This window comes from Onychomys torridus, chromosome 3 (genome assembly GCF_903995425.1).
Source record: "Onychomys torridus chromosome 3, mOncTor1.1, whole genome shotgun sequence".
Classification (NCBI taxonomy): Eukaryota; Metazoa; Chordata; class Mammalia; order Rodentia; family Cricetidae; genus Onychomys; species Onychomys torridus.
In genome coordinates this window covers 145324664-145346647 of record NC_050445.1, presented here as the reverse complement: position 1 = coordinate 145346647, position 21984 = coordinate 145324664, and the positions used below count along the sequence as shown (strand labels likewise).

General features: G+C 45.0%; 1 protein-coding gene across 1 annotated transcript in view; it reads right to left on the bottom strand.

Moving 5' to 3' along the window:
• The window catches only part of Etv6 (ETS variant transcription factor 6), a 236758-nt gene that overhangs the window by 31191 nt on the left and 183583 nt on the right, over window positions 1–21984 (bottom strand). The window contains 2 exon segments of the mRNA XM_036182748.1: window positions 5644–5778; window positions 16509–16673. Of these exon segments, the coding sequence (XP_036038641.1) occupies window positions 5644–5778; window positions 16509–16673 (300 nt within the window).

Here is a 21984-nt window from a genome sequence, read left to right as displayed (position 1 = left end):
AAGGCCTATTTGGGGGCCTTTGGAATTCTCTTTGACCATTTTTGTTGTTTACATTTTATAGTGCAAGCAAAGGGTTACCTGATCCACTGTATCCTAGATGGGTTCAGAAATTGTCTTAGTATCTTAATGTCTATGAAACTGGCTCATTTTTCAACCATTTTCCCCCTTTTCAGCTTCATGAAGACTGAAAACTCACAAAATACATGAGAACATTCTGGTCTGTTGTGAACCTCACCTGGATTTAAATCTTAGCTTTGTGTGGCAGGAGAGAAGGCCCAGCAGGTAAAACACACTTGCAATAGAAGTGTGAGGTCCAGAGTTCAGACCTGTAGCATTCACAGAAATGCTGAGTGAGTGTGGTAACCCACCTGTAATCCCAGCAAATGGGAGGCAGAGATAGGGGATCCTTTCTGTGCAGGATCCCTGAATCAAGCTAGTGGAATTGGTGAGCTCTGGGTTCAAGTGAGAGGTTCTGCCTCATATCTAAGCTAGAGATTAAAGAAGAGAGTGGACATCAACCACTGCCTCCTCTCTCTCTCTCTCTCTCTCACACACACACACACACACACACACACACACACACACACACACAGACACGTATCTACACAAACATGATTGTGCATACACATATGCATGTATAAAACACACACACGTACCTGCATAAACCTGAATGTACATACATACATGTATGCATCCATGCACACAAACACATGCATCCATGGATGTAAATCTCCATTTTGCCACTTGGTCTGGGAACATATTACTTAGCTGCTCTTGGTCTTATTTCCTCATCTACAAATTTAGGATAATATCACTTGTTTTTAGGATGGCTGTGAAAAGTAGATGATTTGAACACTTAAGTGCTTAGGAGAGCTGACATACATACAGCAGGACTCAATAAACACTGTCATGAGCCTCACCTTCAATCACCTCACTGAAGTTGTGTATGATTCCAAAGCAGACCTTGGGCACCTGGGTTTGGTACTGATGGGAGAAGTAATATTCCCCTCAAGAAAGAGACTACACAAATGAAACTTCAGTGGGCCAAATCAGAATGCACGCCACCCTTGTCCCCCCAAAAAGAGATGACTGTCCTCTAAGTTCTGGGCTGTTCTCATGTGCTAGATGCTAGGGAAAATGAGACAATGTTTTGATGTGTGGAAATTCTCAGCAGGACTTGAGAATGCTACATGCACCTTGCAACAAAAAGCTGCCACGAGAGCATTCTTCCCTCAATACTTCACTCACCAGCACAGAAACCATCAGCAGTGTGTGTGTGTGTGTGTGTGTGTGTGTGTGTGTGTGTATACGCACATGCACGCACACATGTGCATGAGTTCGAGTGTGTTGAGTGGGGTGTTGTGCTCAAATGGTGTGATTAAAAACTACCCCTACCTCTCACTCTCTCAGGGAAGAGTGAAACTTTAGAGTTTAATGGTAGGAGGGGCGGGAGATGATGAAAGAACATTAGAGAAACAGACCTTTGTCCTTCTCCCTGCAGACTGTGTCGACCAGTTCTACAGGGGTCACTGGGCAGAGCCAACCCCCCTTGGATTTCAGCCTAGACTGGCAGCTTATTTTAATGTGACCGAAGGAGCTTTTGGGGGACCAGTGTCAACTGCATGTACATGTTGGGGACAGAGCCTTTCTTTGGAAAGAGTGGCAATCTGTTACTTTTAGTTCCATGGGATATTAGAGAGGTTGATTTTGGAAACTACAGTCTTAAAATAAGCTGCCATCACAACTGAATGCAACAAGATAGATTTATGTTACGGTCATCTGCTGGTCCCAATAGTCTGAAGATGCTTTTGGCCCCCTGGTTCCTGTGCAAGTGGCAGCATCATGGATTATGCTATCTCCCTTCTACACCACCGCCTACCTACTATCGAACTCATGTGCTACAGGTACAGTGAGTCATGTCAGTCAGAGCAAAGGAATCTTCTGAAACTGCACTTCTCACCTCAAGTGAATGAGGCTACTGTCCGGTGCCAAGATGGGCCATGCTGATAGACCTGGATGAGGTGGTACAACTGAGACCAGGGTTTTCTGTTCCTGGGCAGCACCAAGTGGGACTCTGTCCTGGCTTCCTGTATCTTAACTGCTTAAGACCCTGAGGGTGAAGTCTGTGTCTTGTTCATCTCCACATTGCCTGACTATGTCAGGATTTGAAAGCTGTGAGGGATCTTTAGCACCATCTAATCTAACCTCCTTTCTCACAACAGGGGAAATGGAGGGTCTGAGAAATGAGAAACTTGACCTCTTTTGTTCTGGCAGGACTGGGGATTAGAGCCTCCTTTCTTGACTTCCAGGTCCTGTTCTTTACACACACACACACACACACACACACACACACACCTGGAGTGGTTCTGGTTTATGCCTGTTGCCGTGCCTTACTCATTAGTGAGTGCTGACCCTAAGTATCCCAATAACGAAAGAGACCCTGTATAGTTAACCTAGTAATATTTCACCTTCTTCCTCCATAACTAATACACAAGGAGTGGAAACAGTGTTCTAGATGACTGCTCTGCACAAGTCCTGACAGACCTTCAGAAGGGGTGTTGTGGAGATTGTTTGCATCTCGGTGGCCACCGTCCTGTCTAAAGCAGGAGGGGAATCCCTAAGCCAATGCCAGGTGCCTCACAGCTGGCACAGTAGCCAGAGGGGAGGGTGTAAAGGAGCCCTAGGGGACACTGGTGGGGGAGCCATCGATAGATCAAAATGAGACACGTTTCTTTGTTCTGTGATATCAATTCCCATGGTGAAATGATCGGTATCTGAAGTGGCGAAGCTGGTGGCTGGGATGAAGGGAGGTCACAGGGTGAAGGCAGCCTTGTGCTTGTGTCTCTTTGCACACTCAATGTATCAGGATGTTTAGCCACAGAGGGGTCTCTCGCTGAAGCGGACACTGAGCGCCTCGCCTCTTTCTGGCCTGCCATTCATACACACTGAGCATCTCTAATCCAAGATCTGAGGTCTGAAACCGCAAATGTCCACATGATGCCACATGTGTCAAATCCCACACTTGGCTGTGGGTGGCTGGTCACATTCAAAACATAGGCATGTTGGTAATTTGTAGAAAATTAAAACGTTAAAAATCCCATAAAAAAACTTCTTTAAACCATGTATATAAGGTATATAAAAAACAAATGAATTTCATGAATAGCCTTGGGTCCCATCCTGAAATATCATATATTTGTGTAAATATTATAAAACCTGAAATGCAAACCACTTCTGATTCTAAACATTTTGATAAGTAATACTCAGCTTTTACCTACACACACACACACACACACACACACACACACACACACACACACACACACACTTAAGCCAAGTCAGTAGCAAACATAAGTAGTCTTGGGCCAACATAATTCTGTGTATCCTTTACTGTGTTTAAAATTTGGTATGTGTAATTTCATCTTATAGAAATGTTTCTTTTGGGCCAGATCTCTCCATATTTTAGCATTTAGTGCTATATCCTCACCTGCCATTAGCTGATCTAGTGCCTTCAAAAATAGCACTGTTTTGAAACTTGAGACATTGTGTGCTGAACTTAGTGTTTTTTTTTTTTTTAGAAGGAATGAAAGAGGCTGGAGGTGGGGAGGGCAAGCCACTATTCTGAAAGTAGGAAACAGGAGGCAGCTTCTTCCTGTCACCCCTGTGTCTCACATGGTTCCTTCTGTTGACACCACCTGGTAGAGATGGTGTTGCCTATCCATCTTTAAGACTGGCAGGGTGTCCAAACAGACAAAGAGAGAGGTGAGAGCACCTCAGATCTTGCTTCTGGACCAATAGCATCAAGGAATGGCCTCTGTGGATGCCCTTGCTACTTTTAAGAGCTGGTTCTGAAGTGTATCTTCATGATCTGATAGGTTATGAAGCCCTTGACCTTGGCCTCATTAGCTCTGTTCTCTTAGTGGTTGAGTTCACCACTGACATCACAGCGCATGCACGCACAGATCATCAGGGTGCATGATGGGACACACCTCCACTTACTTGGTTTGAGGGTAAGTTTCAGAGTCAGCCAGCTTTCTCTAGGAAAGATTAGCCCCTGTACAGAAGAACACACACACACACACACACACACACACACACACACACACACACACACACACACGCACGCCTTCAACCACATTTGAGAAGAAAATGGGGACAGAAATTCCAAATGAAAAATAAATAATTTTGAATAGCAGGTGAAAGAAGGAGGGGACCCCATCCCATACACTGTGCATGGCTGATAACACAATGCCTGTCTTACTGTCAAGCTTCAGTGAGCCCACCTCCTCTACTCTGGAGTGGCTCTTGGTTATTATGCAAACTGGAAATGAGACAGGCCAGAAGAGCAGAGGAACATCAAACTGAGGGGAAGGGGCAGTTGCTAAATTTAGCCTGCGTTACTGGAGGAGAGGAGAGGATGGAAGTGGGAGCATGCCAGAAATGCTGGCATTATTCTCTCTCTATCTCATATGCTGAGAGACAAGCCCCCCTCCCCCACCTGGAGTCAGGCTCTTTTTTGTAAAGTGATAATTAAGAGAATGCCAACTGCAAGTTTTTAACTATCTGAGTGCAAAAGAAAAGTAGGGGTCCTGTGTTTGGGAATGATTGACTAGTCAACAAAATTTCCTAAGGAATAGGATATTGAAAGTGACTTTTAAAGAAAAGTCCCTACTGTGGTATTCACATATCTGCATACTGGCTGCCTGCTCCACTGGGAGGGAGGGATGGCTTGATGACCCTGGGGGATGTGATTCTGCTCAAATGCTAACACACAACCTGCCGTTCAGAGGCATTGTGCATAAAGTCACATTTTATAGCCCTACACCCAACACCTGCTTGACCAAGACCCTACACTTTATGGTCTTGAGCTGTCTACTGATGCTTTTCTGGCTGTGTGGGTCCCACAAAGAACAGCAACTATGACGGGAGTCTCCATATTAAGCTCACTCCAGCAAACAGTCTTTGATGCACAATGGAGAAAGCCCCTACCCAACACCAACTTCCCTCAGCTTTTATGAACACCTTCCTCAAACATCTTCAGTGAACAACTTGCTGTTACTTCTCTCCATAGCCACAGAATCTCAACTCTCCACACTCTGGTTCTGGGCTAACTTCCGTGGATTTAGTTCTACAGTGGAAATTGTTTATCATTGCTGAAGCAGGGTGAAAGAAGGTTTACACAGCTTTACTTATTTTATTCTATATGGATTATATATATTTGAAAATGTTTATGATGAATGGGTTCGCCAATCAAGTCATCTTACTGCTCTCTTATTCCAAGGCCTTGCCCTACCTAACTGGAAGGTTCTTGCTGTTTATCAGAACCGTCAAGGACTCCTCCAGACTCCTCCTTTTATAAAGGTGAACTTGCTTGCTGTGCCCAGGTGTCATCTCCCGTCATGCTACACCTCTGTGTATATTATTGTAATCAGTGTTTACACTGCTGATCGCAAGCTCCAGAGAGCTAATGGGATTATGCCTTACTCGTCCAGGCAACTCCCCCAGTGTATGCACACTGTAGGCACCCAATCCATGCTTCCTGAATGAAGAACAAATTTACAGCAGTAAAAGCAACTTATCAGGTAACTATTCAATGCGTTAGTTTGTCTAAACCGCAGGCAAGCAAAGAGAAGTGTCTTCCAGTACCTTCTTCATGGTTCTGATGCAGCAGGACCTCTGGCTTCGTGTGGATAGAGTTCCCAGGGTGGAAGAACGGCGAGAAGAGAATTCGAGGTTTCCTCTGCTTCAGAATATGCTGCAGGAGTTCATAGAGCACATCGCCTGGAGGGAAAATGGAACAAGACACACAGAGATGTGATGCTTTAGTTAATAGCTACAGAAGGAGCTGCGGAGCTGTGACAGCCACAGAGGAAGGAAATAATGTTAATTAACATAACAGATTGTTGACCCACAATAGGGACTGACTCAACATATCAGGGTTGTGAGGTTTTTAAAGATTATTATTGTATCATTCAGTTTGTTTGATTTATGTGTATGTGTCTGCGCCATGCGCATGTGGGTCCTGAAGAGGCCAGAAGAGGGTGCTGTCAAGTAAACAATGCTGCATGGTACACCTACAGTTTGCTAAGTGGGAACATGTTGGAGAAAATGTTCTCGTAACTAAACTACTACTACTACTACTACTACTACTACTACTACTACTACTACTACTAATAATGATAAGAGAAAATTTGAGGTGGTGGATATGGACATTACATTTATTATGGTGATGATCTCATGGATATATAATTATCTTCAAACTGATCAAATTATATACTTTATATAGCTCTTGTAGGTTTGTCAGACCTCTACAAAGTTGTTTCTAAATGCTAAAAATAAGAGCAGGTCATTGTGGTAAATGTGTTTGATCTCAGAACTTGGGAGGTAGAGGCAGGAGCTGCAGGAGGTCCGGGCTATCCTGAGGACAGCCTGGGATACCCTGTCTCAAACAACAAAATAACAACAACAACAACAATGAAAAGTAAAAGTAAAAAAAGAAGAGTAATATACTAAAAAAAAGTTTTGAGACTGGAGAGATGGATCAGTGGTTAAGAGTACTTGTTGCATGGGGAGGGGCTAGGCTCTCCTTCAACTTGGTATGCCGGACTTTGCTGACTACCATGGGAGGCTTTACCCACTCTGAGGAGTGGATGGGGGTAGAGCGGGAGGGAGGTGAGGAGGCAGGAGAAGGGGAACTGGGGTTGGTATGTAAAATGGAAAAAAAATTTTAATAAATAAATATATTTAAAAAAACAGTACTTGTTGCTCTTGTAGAGAGAGGACCAGGGTTCTGTTCCGAGCATCCACATGGTGGCTCACAACCATCTGTAACTCCAGTTCCAGGAGATCTTTTGACTTCCGTGGCCACTATGCACACATGTACTGCACACACATACACTCAGGCAAAACACTCAATACCTGAAGATAAAATGTGTGTGTGTGTGTGTGTGTGTGTGTGTGTGTGTGTGTGTATGTGTGCATGTGTGTGGGGGTCAGAGGGCAACTTTGTGTAGTCGGGTTTTCCTTCTACTTTACATGTCTCCCTGGAATAAAACTCAAGCAAGCTGTCAGGCTTGTGTGATACATACTTCCACCCAATAAGCCATCTTCCTTGTCCACTCCCCTCTAAACGATATACTGTTTAATGTCAAACATACCCAATCTAAATAAAAACATCTAAACAGCAGATGGGATAACACTACAGATCCCCCAGAGGGGAGTCATGGATCAGTTTGGTACAAGAACAGGGTCCATAACTACATTAGGTTTTGAAGATGCCCCCACGGTACTGACGTTTTAGGCGACTGAAAGGGCATTGCAGTGAACTGCTGTTGGATGATGAGAGCCCATCAGAGGATGATCCCAGAGCCAGGGGAAATTTAAACTGTCTCAACGTCTTCCTATTTTTGTGAAAATATCCCCTTAACATCTCTCTCTGCTTGCACTTCAGTATTATTCAAAGAAAATGACATCCTTTGGTAGCTACATTTTAAATGTGCAAAATGGCTTACAGATTCTTGACAGAAATTTCTCCTAGCTGCTAGATGTTGTGGTAGGAGGCTGAGGCCAGCAAATCTGAAGCCAGCCTGGGCTACACAGCAGGATCCTGTCTCATACAACAACAAAAACTTCTCATACTTGGGAGAATACATCTCTCTCACTCAACGCCCAGGCTGGGGTTGAGGGTGTTAAGAATAACAAGCTTCGTTGGTGTTGGTCAGAAGTGGCCACTATCTATAAAGAACTGGGACAGTATGGGGTCACCTCCTCTTTAAAAATACATCTAGCCATCACTCCAAGGTCATACAAGCTCCACAGAATTATCTTGACAAGTCAGTGCTTGGAGAGAATGGTGGGTGCTGTACACTTGGTATTTGAAGTGTCTACTGAGTAGGTCATTAGCAAAAACAAAAAAAAAAACAAAAAACAAAAAAACAAAAAAACCAAACCAAACCAAAAAACCCTATCACGAACTGGTTCCACCCCTCTCTGGCTTTGATCCAAGTTCACAATGAAGGGGGGTACTTCGGAACTCTGTAAGGATGGGTGATTAATTTTTAAAAAACACCACAAGCCTCACAGTCCTCCCCACACCCCACCTTATACAGAGACATGCAGTCAACAATTGTACCAAACAATGGGCCTTTGTCTCTGATCTTAGCCATTTTTAAAGACACTTTAATTAACAACTTAATTTAACTGTGCATTTTGGGCTGTAGATATTGCTATTTTTTCTTCCAAACTGAGCATGAACTGCAGAAACCCCCCACGAGTGCAAACGTATCTACGACCGCCCCCTGTACCAAATCAAGTTCTGTAGGTGGCTACTCTTTCCCAAGTATCCACCCCCTATGCACCAAGGAACTTCCCTAGCTCCATGCTACTCATTCTATCCCCCATCTTTGAATTTTGGTTATTGGTGGTGCAGCTAACTGCTGCCATTTACCATTAGGATTGAATGAAGACTAAGGATACCAGTCTGAAGGGGATTTTCTTAAGATTGGACAGGCAGGCGGACAGAGGAGCTCTGACCACACTTTTGGAAATGCTGTGGGAAAGTAGAACCTGTTCTGGGTACCGGGTTTCAGAGCTTTGAGGATTTCAGTGCTCCAAACCAGGAGCCATCGCTATGGCTCTGACGAGAAGGGAATGCAGAACCCAAAATATAGTCCTATTTTAACGATTCACATTTTAATCTCATACAAAAATAAGCCCCTAATCAACACTTTTTTCTTTCTGTTTAGTGTAATGTCTTCCTAACCCTTCCTAATTTATATGGCCATACTGGGTTTGAGCTTGTGGATTTGATCAATGTTTTATTTTGGCATTATGCAGAATAGAAAAACGAGAACATTAAAGAAATGTGTTCTTGATGATTACTATTAAAAAAAAAGTCTGCAATTAGCATATCCATTTTGGAAGGGGAGGCCAGGAAATATAAATTTAGTGTCTGTGAAGGGTATTCAGTGCTATTCCCTCAGCGAGGGGCACAGTCTGCAGCCTTAGCCAGCCTGGGTACCGGGTCACCTTGAGTGAGTCCCTGGGTGTCTCTGCAAAATGCACACTGCTGCACCTGCCTCCCTTGCTCATCATAAAGGTTCAATGACAGTAACATAGAGAAGGACCTGGAACAGAGCTGCTTTGCCCACACCTCCTCAAGTTGGTGACGGGACCTAAAACAAGGGCTAGGAGTAGGGTGCCACTTCCTTTTCTGAGTTCTTCTTAGAAGACAAAACAAAACACCTTATTTACTGTTATTGTGTGTGTATGTTCGTGTGTGTGAACGTTACAGTGCAGGTGTGGAGGTCAGAGGGCAACTTTGTAGACTAGGTCTGTCTTTCCACCTCCACTTGGGTTCTAGGGGTCAAACTCAGGTCACCAGGCTTGCATGGTAAACACACGTACCTGAAGGACCATCTTGCTGGTCCCTGGAATTACATTTCTCTACAGTAGAATGGCTAGCCAATGCCTTGGGATCTGAACCTCCTTAAACATGTCCTTTCATTGCCTCAGGCCTGGGTTCCCTCATCTAGATTCCAGTAACCCTGTAGGATACCAAGAATCCTTTGAGGTGATCCCCATAAAGAGACAGCAGAGGCTAGACAGTAAGAGTTCCTTGGCACTGGCTACTGCGGGCACCAGCTCCATTATCACACTACCATCATGATTACTGAGATCATCCAAGTGGCCAAGGACAGTCAGGTCTCACATGGAGACCTGAGGAGGAAGGTCTGAGTTCTCTATTCCCCTTTGAGAAAAGGGCCAAGAAGGTGAACCAAGGCCTCTCTCTCCCAGCTCCTCATCCTGCCACCCTGGGCTAAACTCAGTGTTGCTGACATGCACTCTGCCTTCTTGATGTTTTAGCTTTTCATCCAACACCTGGTAGGGAGGGGGCTGTGCAGAGAGAGAGGCTTTCCCACAGAAGGAAGCAGAGGGAGGGGATGTACCAAGCACGCTCTACCAGCTGCTATCGGAAGAGCAGTAAGATGACCATGCAAATGCATTTCATGGGGATGGCTTACACTTATGAAAGCCCGAGTCCTAACTCTGTGGGGAAAACTTGACTTTATGACCCTAGTATGTGGGTACAGATGGACCAGACACGGCTCCTCAGCAACCAGGAGCTTGCTCAGAGAAGTGGCTGGCTCAGCCCTATGGAGGGGGCAGTGCATTGGACATGCACTGTGTGTAACATTCAGCAACACAATGTATCTGCAACAACTTGGAATATTAAGTTTTAAAGACTCTAGAAATGTCTTAGATTGGCTCAAACTTCTGCTCTCTAGGAGTCCCCTTGCTCTCCTTCCCCTGCCAAGAAATGGCCTTGGTGGAGTAATTCTATGGTGGGCAGCCAGCCCTGGCATAAGAAAACCATTTTTTGATGGTTCTAGTTGGTAAAAAGTTCTGTTGAGTTAGAATCTGGCTTTCTTGAAATTCCTATATCTCAGTCTTAGCTTCTAGAGTGTTCAAAACATGTAGTGCCTACAACTTCCTACATAAGTGAAGATGGCCCTCCCTGCACCCGCCTTCATGCCCACTGCCTTTCGGCTTCTCTATCCACCTGTTCTGTAGATATCGTCTTCAGATCTTTAACTGTGCAGATAAACTCATTTATTTTTCTTAACTGTTATTATTATTGTGTGTGTGTATGTGTGTGTGTGTGTGTGTGTGTGTGCGCGCAGAAACACACAACAAAGCACACACGGTATTCAGAGGACAACTGGTGGGAGTCAGTTCTCTCCTGCCACCATGTGTGTCTAGGATCAAACCCAGATCACCAAACTCGGAGGCAAGCTCTTTCCTCGCTGAGCCATTATGCCAGCCTAGGATGCCATATTTAAAAAGTGAAATGGGTGACTCTCCCTTCAAGAGTCTGCACACACTTGAGTATGTTTTGCTTTTTGTGATTCTTCTTTGAGAGCCCACATCGTGTCTTACTTTCTTCCAAACTTCTCTCTTAACCCCCGTGAGTAAGCTTGTATTAAAGTACCTTCAACATTGCTTCATAAAAACAAAGCTAACATAAAAGCTGGAATATAGAAGTTATTTGGAATAAGTTGTGTATTTGCCTACTGAAAGCAAAGCTTGAGCCACAGAGCTGTGTGCCTAACTCAGCAAATCTCCATATTCTCAGCAATGGAATAACTGGTTCCAACTAGTGCTTCTGAGTACTAGGCATTGGAACCCAGACCTCTGGATGCAGAGCCAACAGCTAGTTCGTCTGTGTATCTGTATGCACAGGTATACGACCTAGGCATACACATGCCCACAGAGGCGGCTTTACCATGATGTTGGGAGCTTCACTGACATCTTCCCTAGAAGGAGAGCGGGAAAATGAAAACATCTGAACTCTCCAGCTTTATGTCCTGATACTGATACATTATCCTGGGTCATATATACACACTGAAACACAAACAGCTTCAACATGTGTATTTTGACATGCATTTTGAAAGCCAGGCAACCTATTCTGAAATCTTAAATTCTACTTTTGTCCCCTCTTGGTGTGTGTGTGGAGGGGAGGGTGGAGGGGAGAGGTGCCGGGGTTTATGCACCTGACTGCGTAAGAAGCCAGAGGGACTTTGGTGTCTTCATCATCTCTGCCTTGCTGTCTTGGCCAGGGTCTCTCAGTGAACTGGAAACCACCATTTGACTAGGCAGGTGGCCAGTGAATTCTTAGGACATGCCTGCCAATCTCTCAGTGCCGGACTTTCAGACATAAACAACCATACTCAACTTTTTATGTGAGTGCTGAGGATTTGAATTCAGATTCTCGTGCTTACACAACACCCACTGAGCTAGCTCTCCAGCTCCAAATGTTACCCTCTTACTGAAATTTCTTTCAGAAGCTGGGCCTGGTAATCCTGACTACTCAGAAGGCCAAGGTGGAGGATTGCAAGTTCAAGATCTGCCTTGCTAACTCAACATGACCCTGTCAAAAAAGGAAGCAAGTGGGGTGGAGGTGTCGATGGACAGGGTGTATGGGAGTGGGATAAAGGTAAATACGGTTGGAGCTTAGCAATGTGAGGCTCTAGGTTCAATCCTCAGTGGGGGATGGGGCGGCTGTTTAAAACGAACAGAAGACAAAGTAAAAAACACAAGGTGCCGGGCGGTGGTGGGGCACGCCTGTAATCCCAGCACTTGGAAGGCAGAGGCAGGTGGATCTCTGTGAGTTTGAGGCCAGCCTGGGCTACAGAGCTAGTCCAGGACAGGCTCCAAAGCTACAGAGAAACCCTGTCTCGAAAAACCAAAAAAAAAAAAAAAAAAAAAAAAAAGAAAGAAAAAGAAAAAAACAAAAACCAAACCAAAACAAACCCCACAAGGCAAGTTGCCTGTTAGTCTTGTTGGTGTTTGAAGATCAAGAGCTCAGAGATGCTACTAGAAAGGGGGCAGCTGCTGAAAATGATTTATTTTACTTTTAGAGAAATTTGGGGTCTAAAGAGGTCAGTCCAAGTCTGAAGCCTGGTTCCTGTCGTCATCTACCTGTCCTCAGGCAAATGATTTCCTCTCTCTGATTCTTAGTTTATGGCTTAGTTGAACTTGCCCGTGCTTGTGTGCAAAATGAGAATAATGCCAGAAACCTGGCAAGATAAAGGAGACAGGTATGAAACACTGGTCTCACAGAATACACATTTCCTAGACGGCATCTCTTGCGGCTTTCATGAACTGACATGTCATAGTCTCTCAGCTTCAGTACTTCTGCATTAAAGGACACACGTAAGTTCCATGATGTTACTTTTGTGTGTAGAAGTTTCTTTTTCCTTCTGTTGTCGTAATTCCATACAGAAATTTCTAGTTTATAGGCAGGCCTCTCTAAAACCCTCCCCTTCATGCAGAATCCTCTCGAAATCTGTGGGTTTCTGTCCATTAGTACATAGGCAGTTTCAGGGTTCCCCCTCAAATCCCTTCCTCCTCCTTCTGCTCTTCTCTTCCAGTCATGAGGCAGCCCCTTCCTCACCTGGCAGTCAACCCTCCCCAGGAGCTGTCATTTCTGTTATCTCGACTTTCTTCACTCTGGTTTCCCCTCCTAGGGAAGCCTTCCCCAAACTGCTCTGGCTGAGGTCACCTCTCTGATGTTAGATCAAAGGGCAGTTGTGGTCCTTAGGGAACAGCCCCACCTTGGCAGCATTCACTGCCAGGAATCTTTACCTGCCCCCTCTCAGGATGCTTCCTGGCTGCCAAGACTGCTGCTCTGGCTTTCCTCCTACCTCCCAGCTCTTCTTCCTCCAGCCCTTCAATACTGGGTTTCCCGGGCACTCTCACCAGCTCCTCCTGGGCAACTGCATCTGTTCCTACGACTTCACTCTGCTTGTCTTCGGCCTGATCTGTTCCAGTCACGATGCTTTCTGACTACCCAGACTACATTTACTTATCTCTTGAATGATTTATGGACAATGTGTCCAACACAGAAATCTTTATAAACCAGAAGGGGTTCCCTAGTTCAGGGAATGCATCTAATCAGGTCAGAAATTTGGGGTTAATCCTTCAATCACTCCCTTCTCCCCCTCTTTCATCTAACATCGAATCAGTCATCAAGTCTGGGGACTCTTGGGATTGTCCCCTTCTCTGTTGGCTCCACCTTGGTTCAAGAATTGCTTTCACTATTCACCAATGGTTCAAGACTCCAGCCAGACTGCCCCACCTCCACACTGCACATCTGTTCCTTGCCAACCCTCTGCTTCAGATCCTGAATAGGATATGCAAGACCCTGAATGATGCCATGAAGGAATAATAAATGAAATGAACAGTTAGTTGTTGAGTTATGGAGTATCCCCTTATATCGATCATTTCCAAGTTTGCCTAGCTAGTCTCATATTGGGGGTGGTTGGGGTATTTCCAGTTTATACTGTTATAAATAGACTGGCTAAGGACATTTTCTTTGTCCACTACTGGATAATTTCCTTGGGATATTTTCTTAGGAATGGAATTGCCGGTGAAAGGCTGTGATTAGCTCTAAAGCTCTCATTATATGCTGCTGGTGCTCAAAAGGCTGAGGCCAGAGGGCCACTGCTTAAATGCCATCTGCTACTTCAGAGTCTCTCCCATGGCTCCTCAGCTTCTCACTTCTCTGGGTTAGTGGGTTGACAGTGGATCCCTCACATCATTAAGTGTGTACTTTTCAGGTGATGATTTGCTGTGCACATAACCTTCACAAGCAGATTATCATCTCAAGCAACACACTCCCCAGTTTGAAAACTCTTTTTTATTTCGCTCTGACTCACAAAGTTTGGTTTCCTTTTGACCAATTATAAAATAGAGCAAATGAAGGAAGGAAAAGCATGCCTGGTGTGAGAGGCATAACTTTTAGGCCTGTCAGAAAATTCTCGGCTGGGTCCTTTCTGCCTGCGGATGAGTTAAGAATGAAGCCTGCAGCTCACCCTTGGAGTTTCACAGTGAATTCCGCAGTGAAAACTGTACGGTCACACACTTGGGGGTAGGGTACCCCCAATGCCCAATATTGTGATGGGACAGTGTGAGTTTTGAATTTGATTGGCTCTGGGTCCTAAGCATTCTATTTAGTCTATTTTGGTAGCTAAACTGAATTACAAACTTCTCATTTACTATGAGGAAAGGTAACCCATTTCAGTTCAGGTATTTCAGTGATCTACCTCATCCAACTGGGCCCCAACTTCTGAAGTGTTCCCCACTTCCCAACATACCCATATCTGTGCTGCTATCTGTACCATGTGGTAGAAGGTGAAAATGAAGTCCAAAGATTCCCCCATCTGAATTTTAAAATAATAAAACCAGAATATCCTTTTACTGAAAAGCAAGTTAGTGACCTTTAGCTTCATATTTATGACTTGAAGACAGAGATCCTGAGAGAAGGGAGGCAGTCTGTAGAAACACTATATTTAAGAAAAAATCAGAAAACATACAGTATAAGGTAATTACTTTCAGCTGAATGCAGAATAAAAAGTAAGGTAAGCAATAAACTTGTGAGAAAACAGAAATACTATTAAGTGTGTATGTAGTTTTTTAAAGAAAGCATCCAACAATTGCACCACTCAGCATCACACATGTGCTGCCACCACTACCCTCATAGGTGGGCTGGGCAGCTAACAGCTCAGATGACCTTCCCATGAGTGACCTTCCGTGGCATCTCTCTGACATGTGCTACACGGTTTTCACTCCTTGTTCAAAGACACGGCAAGATAAGGAAGAGCCAACTACGCGTGTCTTCGGTCAAGGCCGTGCAGTCGCCCTGCAATTTCTGGCAACTGCCCTCTGTGATTTGCATTCTAGGATTCTCTGACTTAAATCGAAAACATAGCTGTTCAATCTAGTGAGCCACCTTCTATTTAGATGGTTGGTCCAAGGAATTGCATGTAGGAACACTTTCAGTTCAACTTTGAAATGGGACTTTTCTGTATTGGAAGAATGTAAGCAAAGTGTATTTCTAAAGATAAGGACACTGGTGGTTTGGAAAGACACACCAAAAGACCAACACACACACACACAACACACACACACACACACACACACACACACACACACACACACACACACACATACGAGTCTTGGAGATAGGGTCTCAAAATGTATTTCAGGCTGGCCTCCTACTCATGATCCCCCTGCCTCAGGCTTCTGTGTGCTAGAATTACAGGTCTACACCATGATGCCTGGTTTGCCATTTTTTTTTTTTTTAAAACTAAATTAAAGGGACCTTGAAAGTGAGTGGATTTCTTTTTACTTTTTAAACAGGGATAGAGAGCATAATATGAATTAAGTCGATAATGACTTGAGTGATTTTGTTCATATAAAACAACAGACACATAAATCTATTCTACCTGAATGCTATGTGTGCAATAACTCTAACTAAGAGGGAACACCAAGTGAAACCTGTCTGTTCTCCTTTATTAATTGGGTCTTTCTGAGTCCAGTGATCACATATGTCTCTGCATTTTAACCACCCAGATCCATTTAATGGGGCCACTATTTAACAGCTCAAGGGCTGAATAACATGATTCTGTCAAGGTATCAGCAATGCCTAACCCTTTCCTTTCTTACTCGACTGTTGTTATTTTTAGATAGAGGGTCTTCTTATGCAGCCCAGGCTGGCTTTGAATTCATGACCCTCCTGTCTTAACTTCCTAGATGCTGGGATTGCTGGTGTGTAGCACCATGCCTGGGTCTCCTGTGTTTTTAGCTGAGTGGTTCACAGCACATGTACTACTCTTAGCCATCTCTTCTAAAGTCTTTAGGATCAGGGATAAGGCAGATAAAAGAGGAAGAATGGAATTTTTCTTCACTATTTGATGGGATACTAGACCTCTTAAAGTTTCTGTGTCTGTTCATAGGTGAATTACTTCTAACCTAAGAGTCCCTTTGATCTGGAAACCTCCTCTTCCCCACATACCGGCCAATGCCAGTAGACCTTCCTTTTGTTAAGCTGTCATTATGTTTGTTCCATGAGATCTTCTGTGGAGAGTACTGTCTCAGGATGTGTATGGCAAAGACCAACCACCGGTCACATTTTCCATGCTGAGCCTATGCGAGAATGAGACTCTCACCTGAATGAGGAGATCGGTAGCGAAAATCCTCTTTGGTCAGCAGCAGGAGTGCCTTGCCGTTCATTTCGAACGTGTTGCTCTCAATGGGCCTTAAAGAAAACTCACTTTCCGCCCACTTGAGCCACTGGGCTACGTCATCTCGGCTCCAGTAAATCGGCTGCAAGCCTGTTGGAGAGCACAAGGCAGAGAGAAAAGATCTGGTCAGTTACACACACAGCTGGGACAAAGCGGGAAAGGTCTTGGCATAATTAACCTAACCGAGACTGTCTGTCTTAAGAGCCTTTGGGTTGAGTTCCAAGGCCCAGGTCTGAAAGTGCTTAAGTGTGGGTCACATTAGCTTTTGTCTTAGAGGCAAAATGAGGGGAACCCCCTTTCCACGTGGTCTCAGGGATGATAGGTCTTAGAGCACTGCCCTAGGGATACACTGAGGTCAGGTTGGCTCTAACGCAGCCTGGGGGCACCCTAGGAGGACTGGAATTATGACAAATCTCGGTGTGTTTAGCAGGAGACCTTAGACTCAGAGCTCATGTGATTGTAGCCCAGAGTCCTTTGAAATGGGAGTGTTCCAGGGCTGGTCTTGACCCCCCAGAGCTGCCAAATAATGAAGCATCCCCTGAAATTTTTTCCAGGAAGAGTCATCTACTCAGCCTCTGGGAAGAGTCAGCCTAGCCTCTGGCAGATGCAAAGCCAGAGTAACACAGAAGGTCCTTTGCCTTATTATTTGTCTTGCTGATGGACTGGAAGTGGGCCAGATGTCACCAACAGGGTGGTTTAGGTTGTATCTCTGGGAGGCAGAGAGTCTGTAGTTTTATTTCACTCTGTTGCTATGGGAAACTCTGATACATCCTTCAAGTGATTAGAACAATAGTTCTCAAAGTATGATCCTAGGGAACCCGGAGGGTTCCCAAGACCCTTGCACAGTGTCTATACAGCAAACCACTTTTCAGAACAATATTCACATTATTCTCTCATGAGCTCCATGACCTGCTACCATCCCAACAGGTTGAATACAGAGATGTAAATCCCGGTATCTTCTATTATCCTAGACATTGGAGAGTTTGTAAAAGCATTTAACACTACTGTTGTTTGCACATATCTTTTGAAAATACATATTGATATATGCCTAGTTTCTTGGTCAATAAGTTAGTGAATACTTTAAAAAGTAGTTTACCATATGGTTAAGTGTTGCTATAAGTCTTATGAGCAAACGCTCTTATGCGGAGGGGAGGGGTGGGGGGGAGAGATAGGGGGGGAGAACAGTCTTTGATAATTATTCACAACTTGAATCCTGACAGCACGCTTCACCCTCCGGAGTCTCAGAATCAAGAGTCAAAGAGCGCTGAGTGGGGCCAGTGTTTGTGTAGAGATGTGGTGCGTGTCTCATAAACGAGACCTTCAGCTCAATCCTACAACGAACCAGTTTTCGCCCTAAACTGGGCATGATGAAGTACTGCTGAGAGAGGGGAACACAGGGCTCGGATCCCAGGGAGAACGTTCCAGGCTCCGATTGTGATTGCTAGCTCTGCCTTCTAAGAGGCTCCTCTGAAGCAGATGCTTTTGAAGAACAGACGTCAGTTTCCTCTAAGTCCCCGGAAGACTCCTTAAACCCAGTCAGTAGGCCAGGCCTGGTAACTCAGCTACTTGGAAAGCAATGCAAGGCTCTGCATGGCTGCCTGGGCTACAAAGTGAGTTCAAGGCCAACCTGGCAACTCAGTGGGACCTCGTCTCAAGTCAAAAGAGGGCTGGGGTTATTGCTCAGTGGTAGCATGCGTGAGGCCCAAAGTTCAGTCCCTATTACCCTAAAATCAAAACCACCAATCCAACCCCAAGCCCCAAGAATGAGTGTGTTTTCTTGGCTTTTAAATTTTATGGTAATGTTTTTCACAAGGACAAAACAAGTAGCATTATGAGATAGCTACTATAGCATGTGACTGCTTTATGACTTTTAGAAGGAAACAGGGCCACTAAAAGATTTGAGGTTTTACTGGGTTGGGGATTTAGCTCAGTGGTAGAGCACTTGCCTAGCAAGCACAAGGCCCTGGGTTCAGTCCTCAGCTCCAGGAAAAAAAAAAAAAAAAAAAAAAAAAAGATTTGAGGTTTTGTTGTTTGGCTCTTGACTGGTCAGGAAGCAATGCTTATTGAATATGGTTTATGGACATCCAAGTGTCCACCTCTTCCTAGTAGAGTGCGAACGTTAGCCAGGCTACCCTGGGAAAACCTTCAACTTCACCTCCTACTGTCAACAGTGTCCACTTGGAACAAGAACAGTATGCCAATTTGTGACTTCAGACGTTACTGGTAAGTGGGAGGGTAATGCCATCAGGGGATGGGTGGAGGTGCCCATCAGGCTGGTCACAGGAAAGCACCTAGTGGCCAGAGGGCTTTTTAGACGATGCAGGGAAACGGGTCTGGGGCAGCCTGTTGGGATGTCAAAGTAAATACAGAACCAAAGCCTGCCTAGGGGGGAAATGAAAATAAAATGCTGACAGTTCTATCCAGGACAAACTGAAACAGAGAGGTGGGTGAGAAGGGGGCGGGGGCCACAGGCAGTAATTTGAGGTTCTTTATATTCTATGGAAGAAAATCCTCATGAGTAATCTTTTCCCTAAACACAAGAGGAGTCACACACACTCCCAACAGCACTGCTGGGTAAGAATAACAGTTTCTCTTCTCACTTCCCATTAATCTCTCCCACAGCTCAGCCTTGAAGCAACCAAGGCCATGGCGCTGTGGAAACCCCCTCCCCAGCAGCCCACGGGAGGCTCTGGGCACGTGCACAGCTGGAGGGCAGGTTACACAGCGCACTTGGCGGCTAAACAACAGTGATCCAGACGCTGCCAGCAACCTGCTGGAGGACACTCAGGAGATGGATCAGCTTCACTGCACTTCCATTAGCGTTAGGAGAAGGTGGACAGCTCACTGAGCCAGAGACAGGCTTGCCAGGCAGCAGTGCCATCTCTTTCTTCATTCAGGGGCCAGTAGGATATAGCATATGCTTTGTAAGTTTAATGGAGAAAAAAGAAGCCACTCCCTTCCAGGGCCCTAAAGCCCGTATGCTGAAGTAGCTAAAGGAATAGCACTGACCTGGAGGTAACATTGGTGTCACGAAGACCATTTAACTTACCAAACAGCCGTTTACGAAGCACTTCTCTGCACGTAGCACTGTTTAAAGCATTTCAGAAATATCAGTCCATTTAACTGCATGCTTGTACAACATTGGAGATGGAGGTGCAAACTAAGAAGCGGAGGAGGCCGATGCATTTAAGGGATTCACCCATGCTGGTGTGGTTCTAGCAACAAGTGGAGCTGAGGTCTGACTCCAAGCACTCAGAGTCTGTTTTCTTACCCAGGCATTTTCCATCCACACTCAGAACCAGGACTGGCTTTCCAAAAGACTGAGGAAACTGACTCCCTCCCACCCAACGCTGAGATCCTTGGCCGAGGCAAGTTATCAGCAGATTGAAGATAGGAAAAAAAAAAGTGCAGATCCCAGGGAGACAGATTTATGGCTAGGAAGAGGAGGGAGGGGCAGGCGGAACGCCACTTCGAATGTGTCTGGGAAGAAAGTGCTGTTTTCACAGGCTGCTCAGCACTGACACTTGCTCCTGACTTTTTGCCCAGCTCCCAGCGGTGGGTGGGACCAAGGCTGCCTGAGAAGGGAGGATGTGTAGGATTTGCTTCATAGTCAGTTCTGGCAATTTGGCTCAACAAAGAAAGAATATATCCGTTAATGATTAGGAAAGAGGGAGGGAGAGAAAAAGAGGGAGACAAAGACAGACTAGAGAGAGACATCCCTCTCAGACATTACACTAATACTAATACCAATGTGCCACAAGAACCATTCAACCATGACCAGCAGTATTACCACACCAATTAATTCCAGAGAGCACTTGGTGAGAATTTTGTGTGGAGGAACTGAATTGCTATGAATGAGAAAATGACTAAGACTCCCTCCCACCGGCCTTCTTTCTTAAGGAGGTCCAGTCAAGTTCATGGGCTCACACCCTTCAGTGATACATCCAGACTCTTGATTTCTTCAACTTCATGTTCAAAGATGGCCACCACACCCATCCGGACATCCTCAGCTCATGCTCAACTTTCTGAGTTATGCTTAAACAAATGATGGAAAGCTGACCGGGAACCAGGAGCTGGGATTCCATCCCCACATCTGCTGCTAATGAGCATGCAATTCTAGGAAGCGAGCTTGCTTCATCTCTCTGTGGCTCAGTGGCTTCACCCTTAAAAATATGGGGCTTAGGGTATGTATGTGACCAGCAAGTTCCTGAAGGGTTTAATATAGCCAGTGTGTACCTACTGAATTTGAACCTTAAACCCAAAGCAACTCAGCCAGCCAGGATGTTTGTTTTCCTACAAAACTGCTCTACATTCGAGATCATGACCTTTGTAACTTCTCGAAGGCTCTTCTGAGTCATGGAAGGCAGATTTGTGCTGAAGAGTGTGTTGCTATGTTCTAATTCTTTGCGAAGCTGTCAGTCAACATGGCAATGATAAACGTAACAGCTTGCCCCTTTGAAGTCCATAGGTGCTTCCCACCTGTCACTGCCCCTAACGCACAGGAGCCCTGCAATTGGCAGGATTCTCATTTCAGTTTAACAGATGAGGCTTAGAGTTGTGGATGAGTGTGTGTGTGTGTGTGTGTGTGTGTGTGTGTGTGTGTGTGTGTGTTTATGTTTGCAATGGAACCCAGGGCCTCATACATGTTCAGCAATTGTTCTTTTGCTGAGCCACACCTGGTTCCCAGCTCAAGGCCTTTCACCACTATAGCCCTTGGCAAAAACATCCTTTCATGTCAAACTCTCCATATTACATGTGTTTGCTATGGAGTCCATCCACTGGTAGGCAGAAGTTGAGAATGTGAGGGATGGAGATTCCACAGAGATGTGCTGACTCGACCCTGGTCTCCATGACCGATTAGGAAACCAAGGCCTGGAAAAGCTAATCATATCACTCCTGGTCAACACACCCCAGGGATCCATGTGACCCAATCACTTGACTCGATGACAGCAACTTTATGACCCTTGACCCAGTCATGTCCAGTGACTAATTCCATCCTTGCTTGGTCATCTTGTCTCATAATAAACAGCCCAGAATTACAATTTTCAGAAGTTGCACACCTGTGTTCCCCCAACTCCTAAGACAACAGAGGAGTGTGACTTGGGTCTTTCTCTGCTTGGATAATACAGTTCAATGACAATGCAGCAGACACTGACTTCTAAAACCAAACCAAATCACAATGATGGCTACTGTTCTTGCCTTAACAGGTGAGCCCACAAAACTAGAAGAGGTAGTGCTGGGTTGTTGGCTCCTCAGTCTCACAATTGACTTCCGCCATGTTAATTTTCAAATAGACTGATAATAACAGCCAACACAAGCAATGGTTGTGTTTCAGGGGATGCTTTATACATGCCATTCACCTAATTCCCTTTGCCCTGTAAGACAACAATCACCAAAGCAC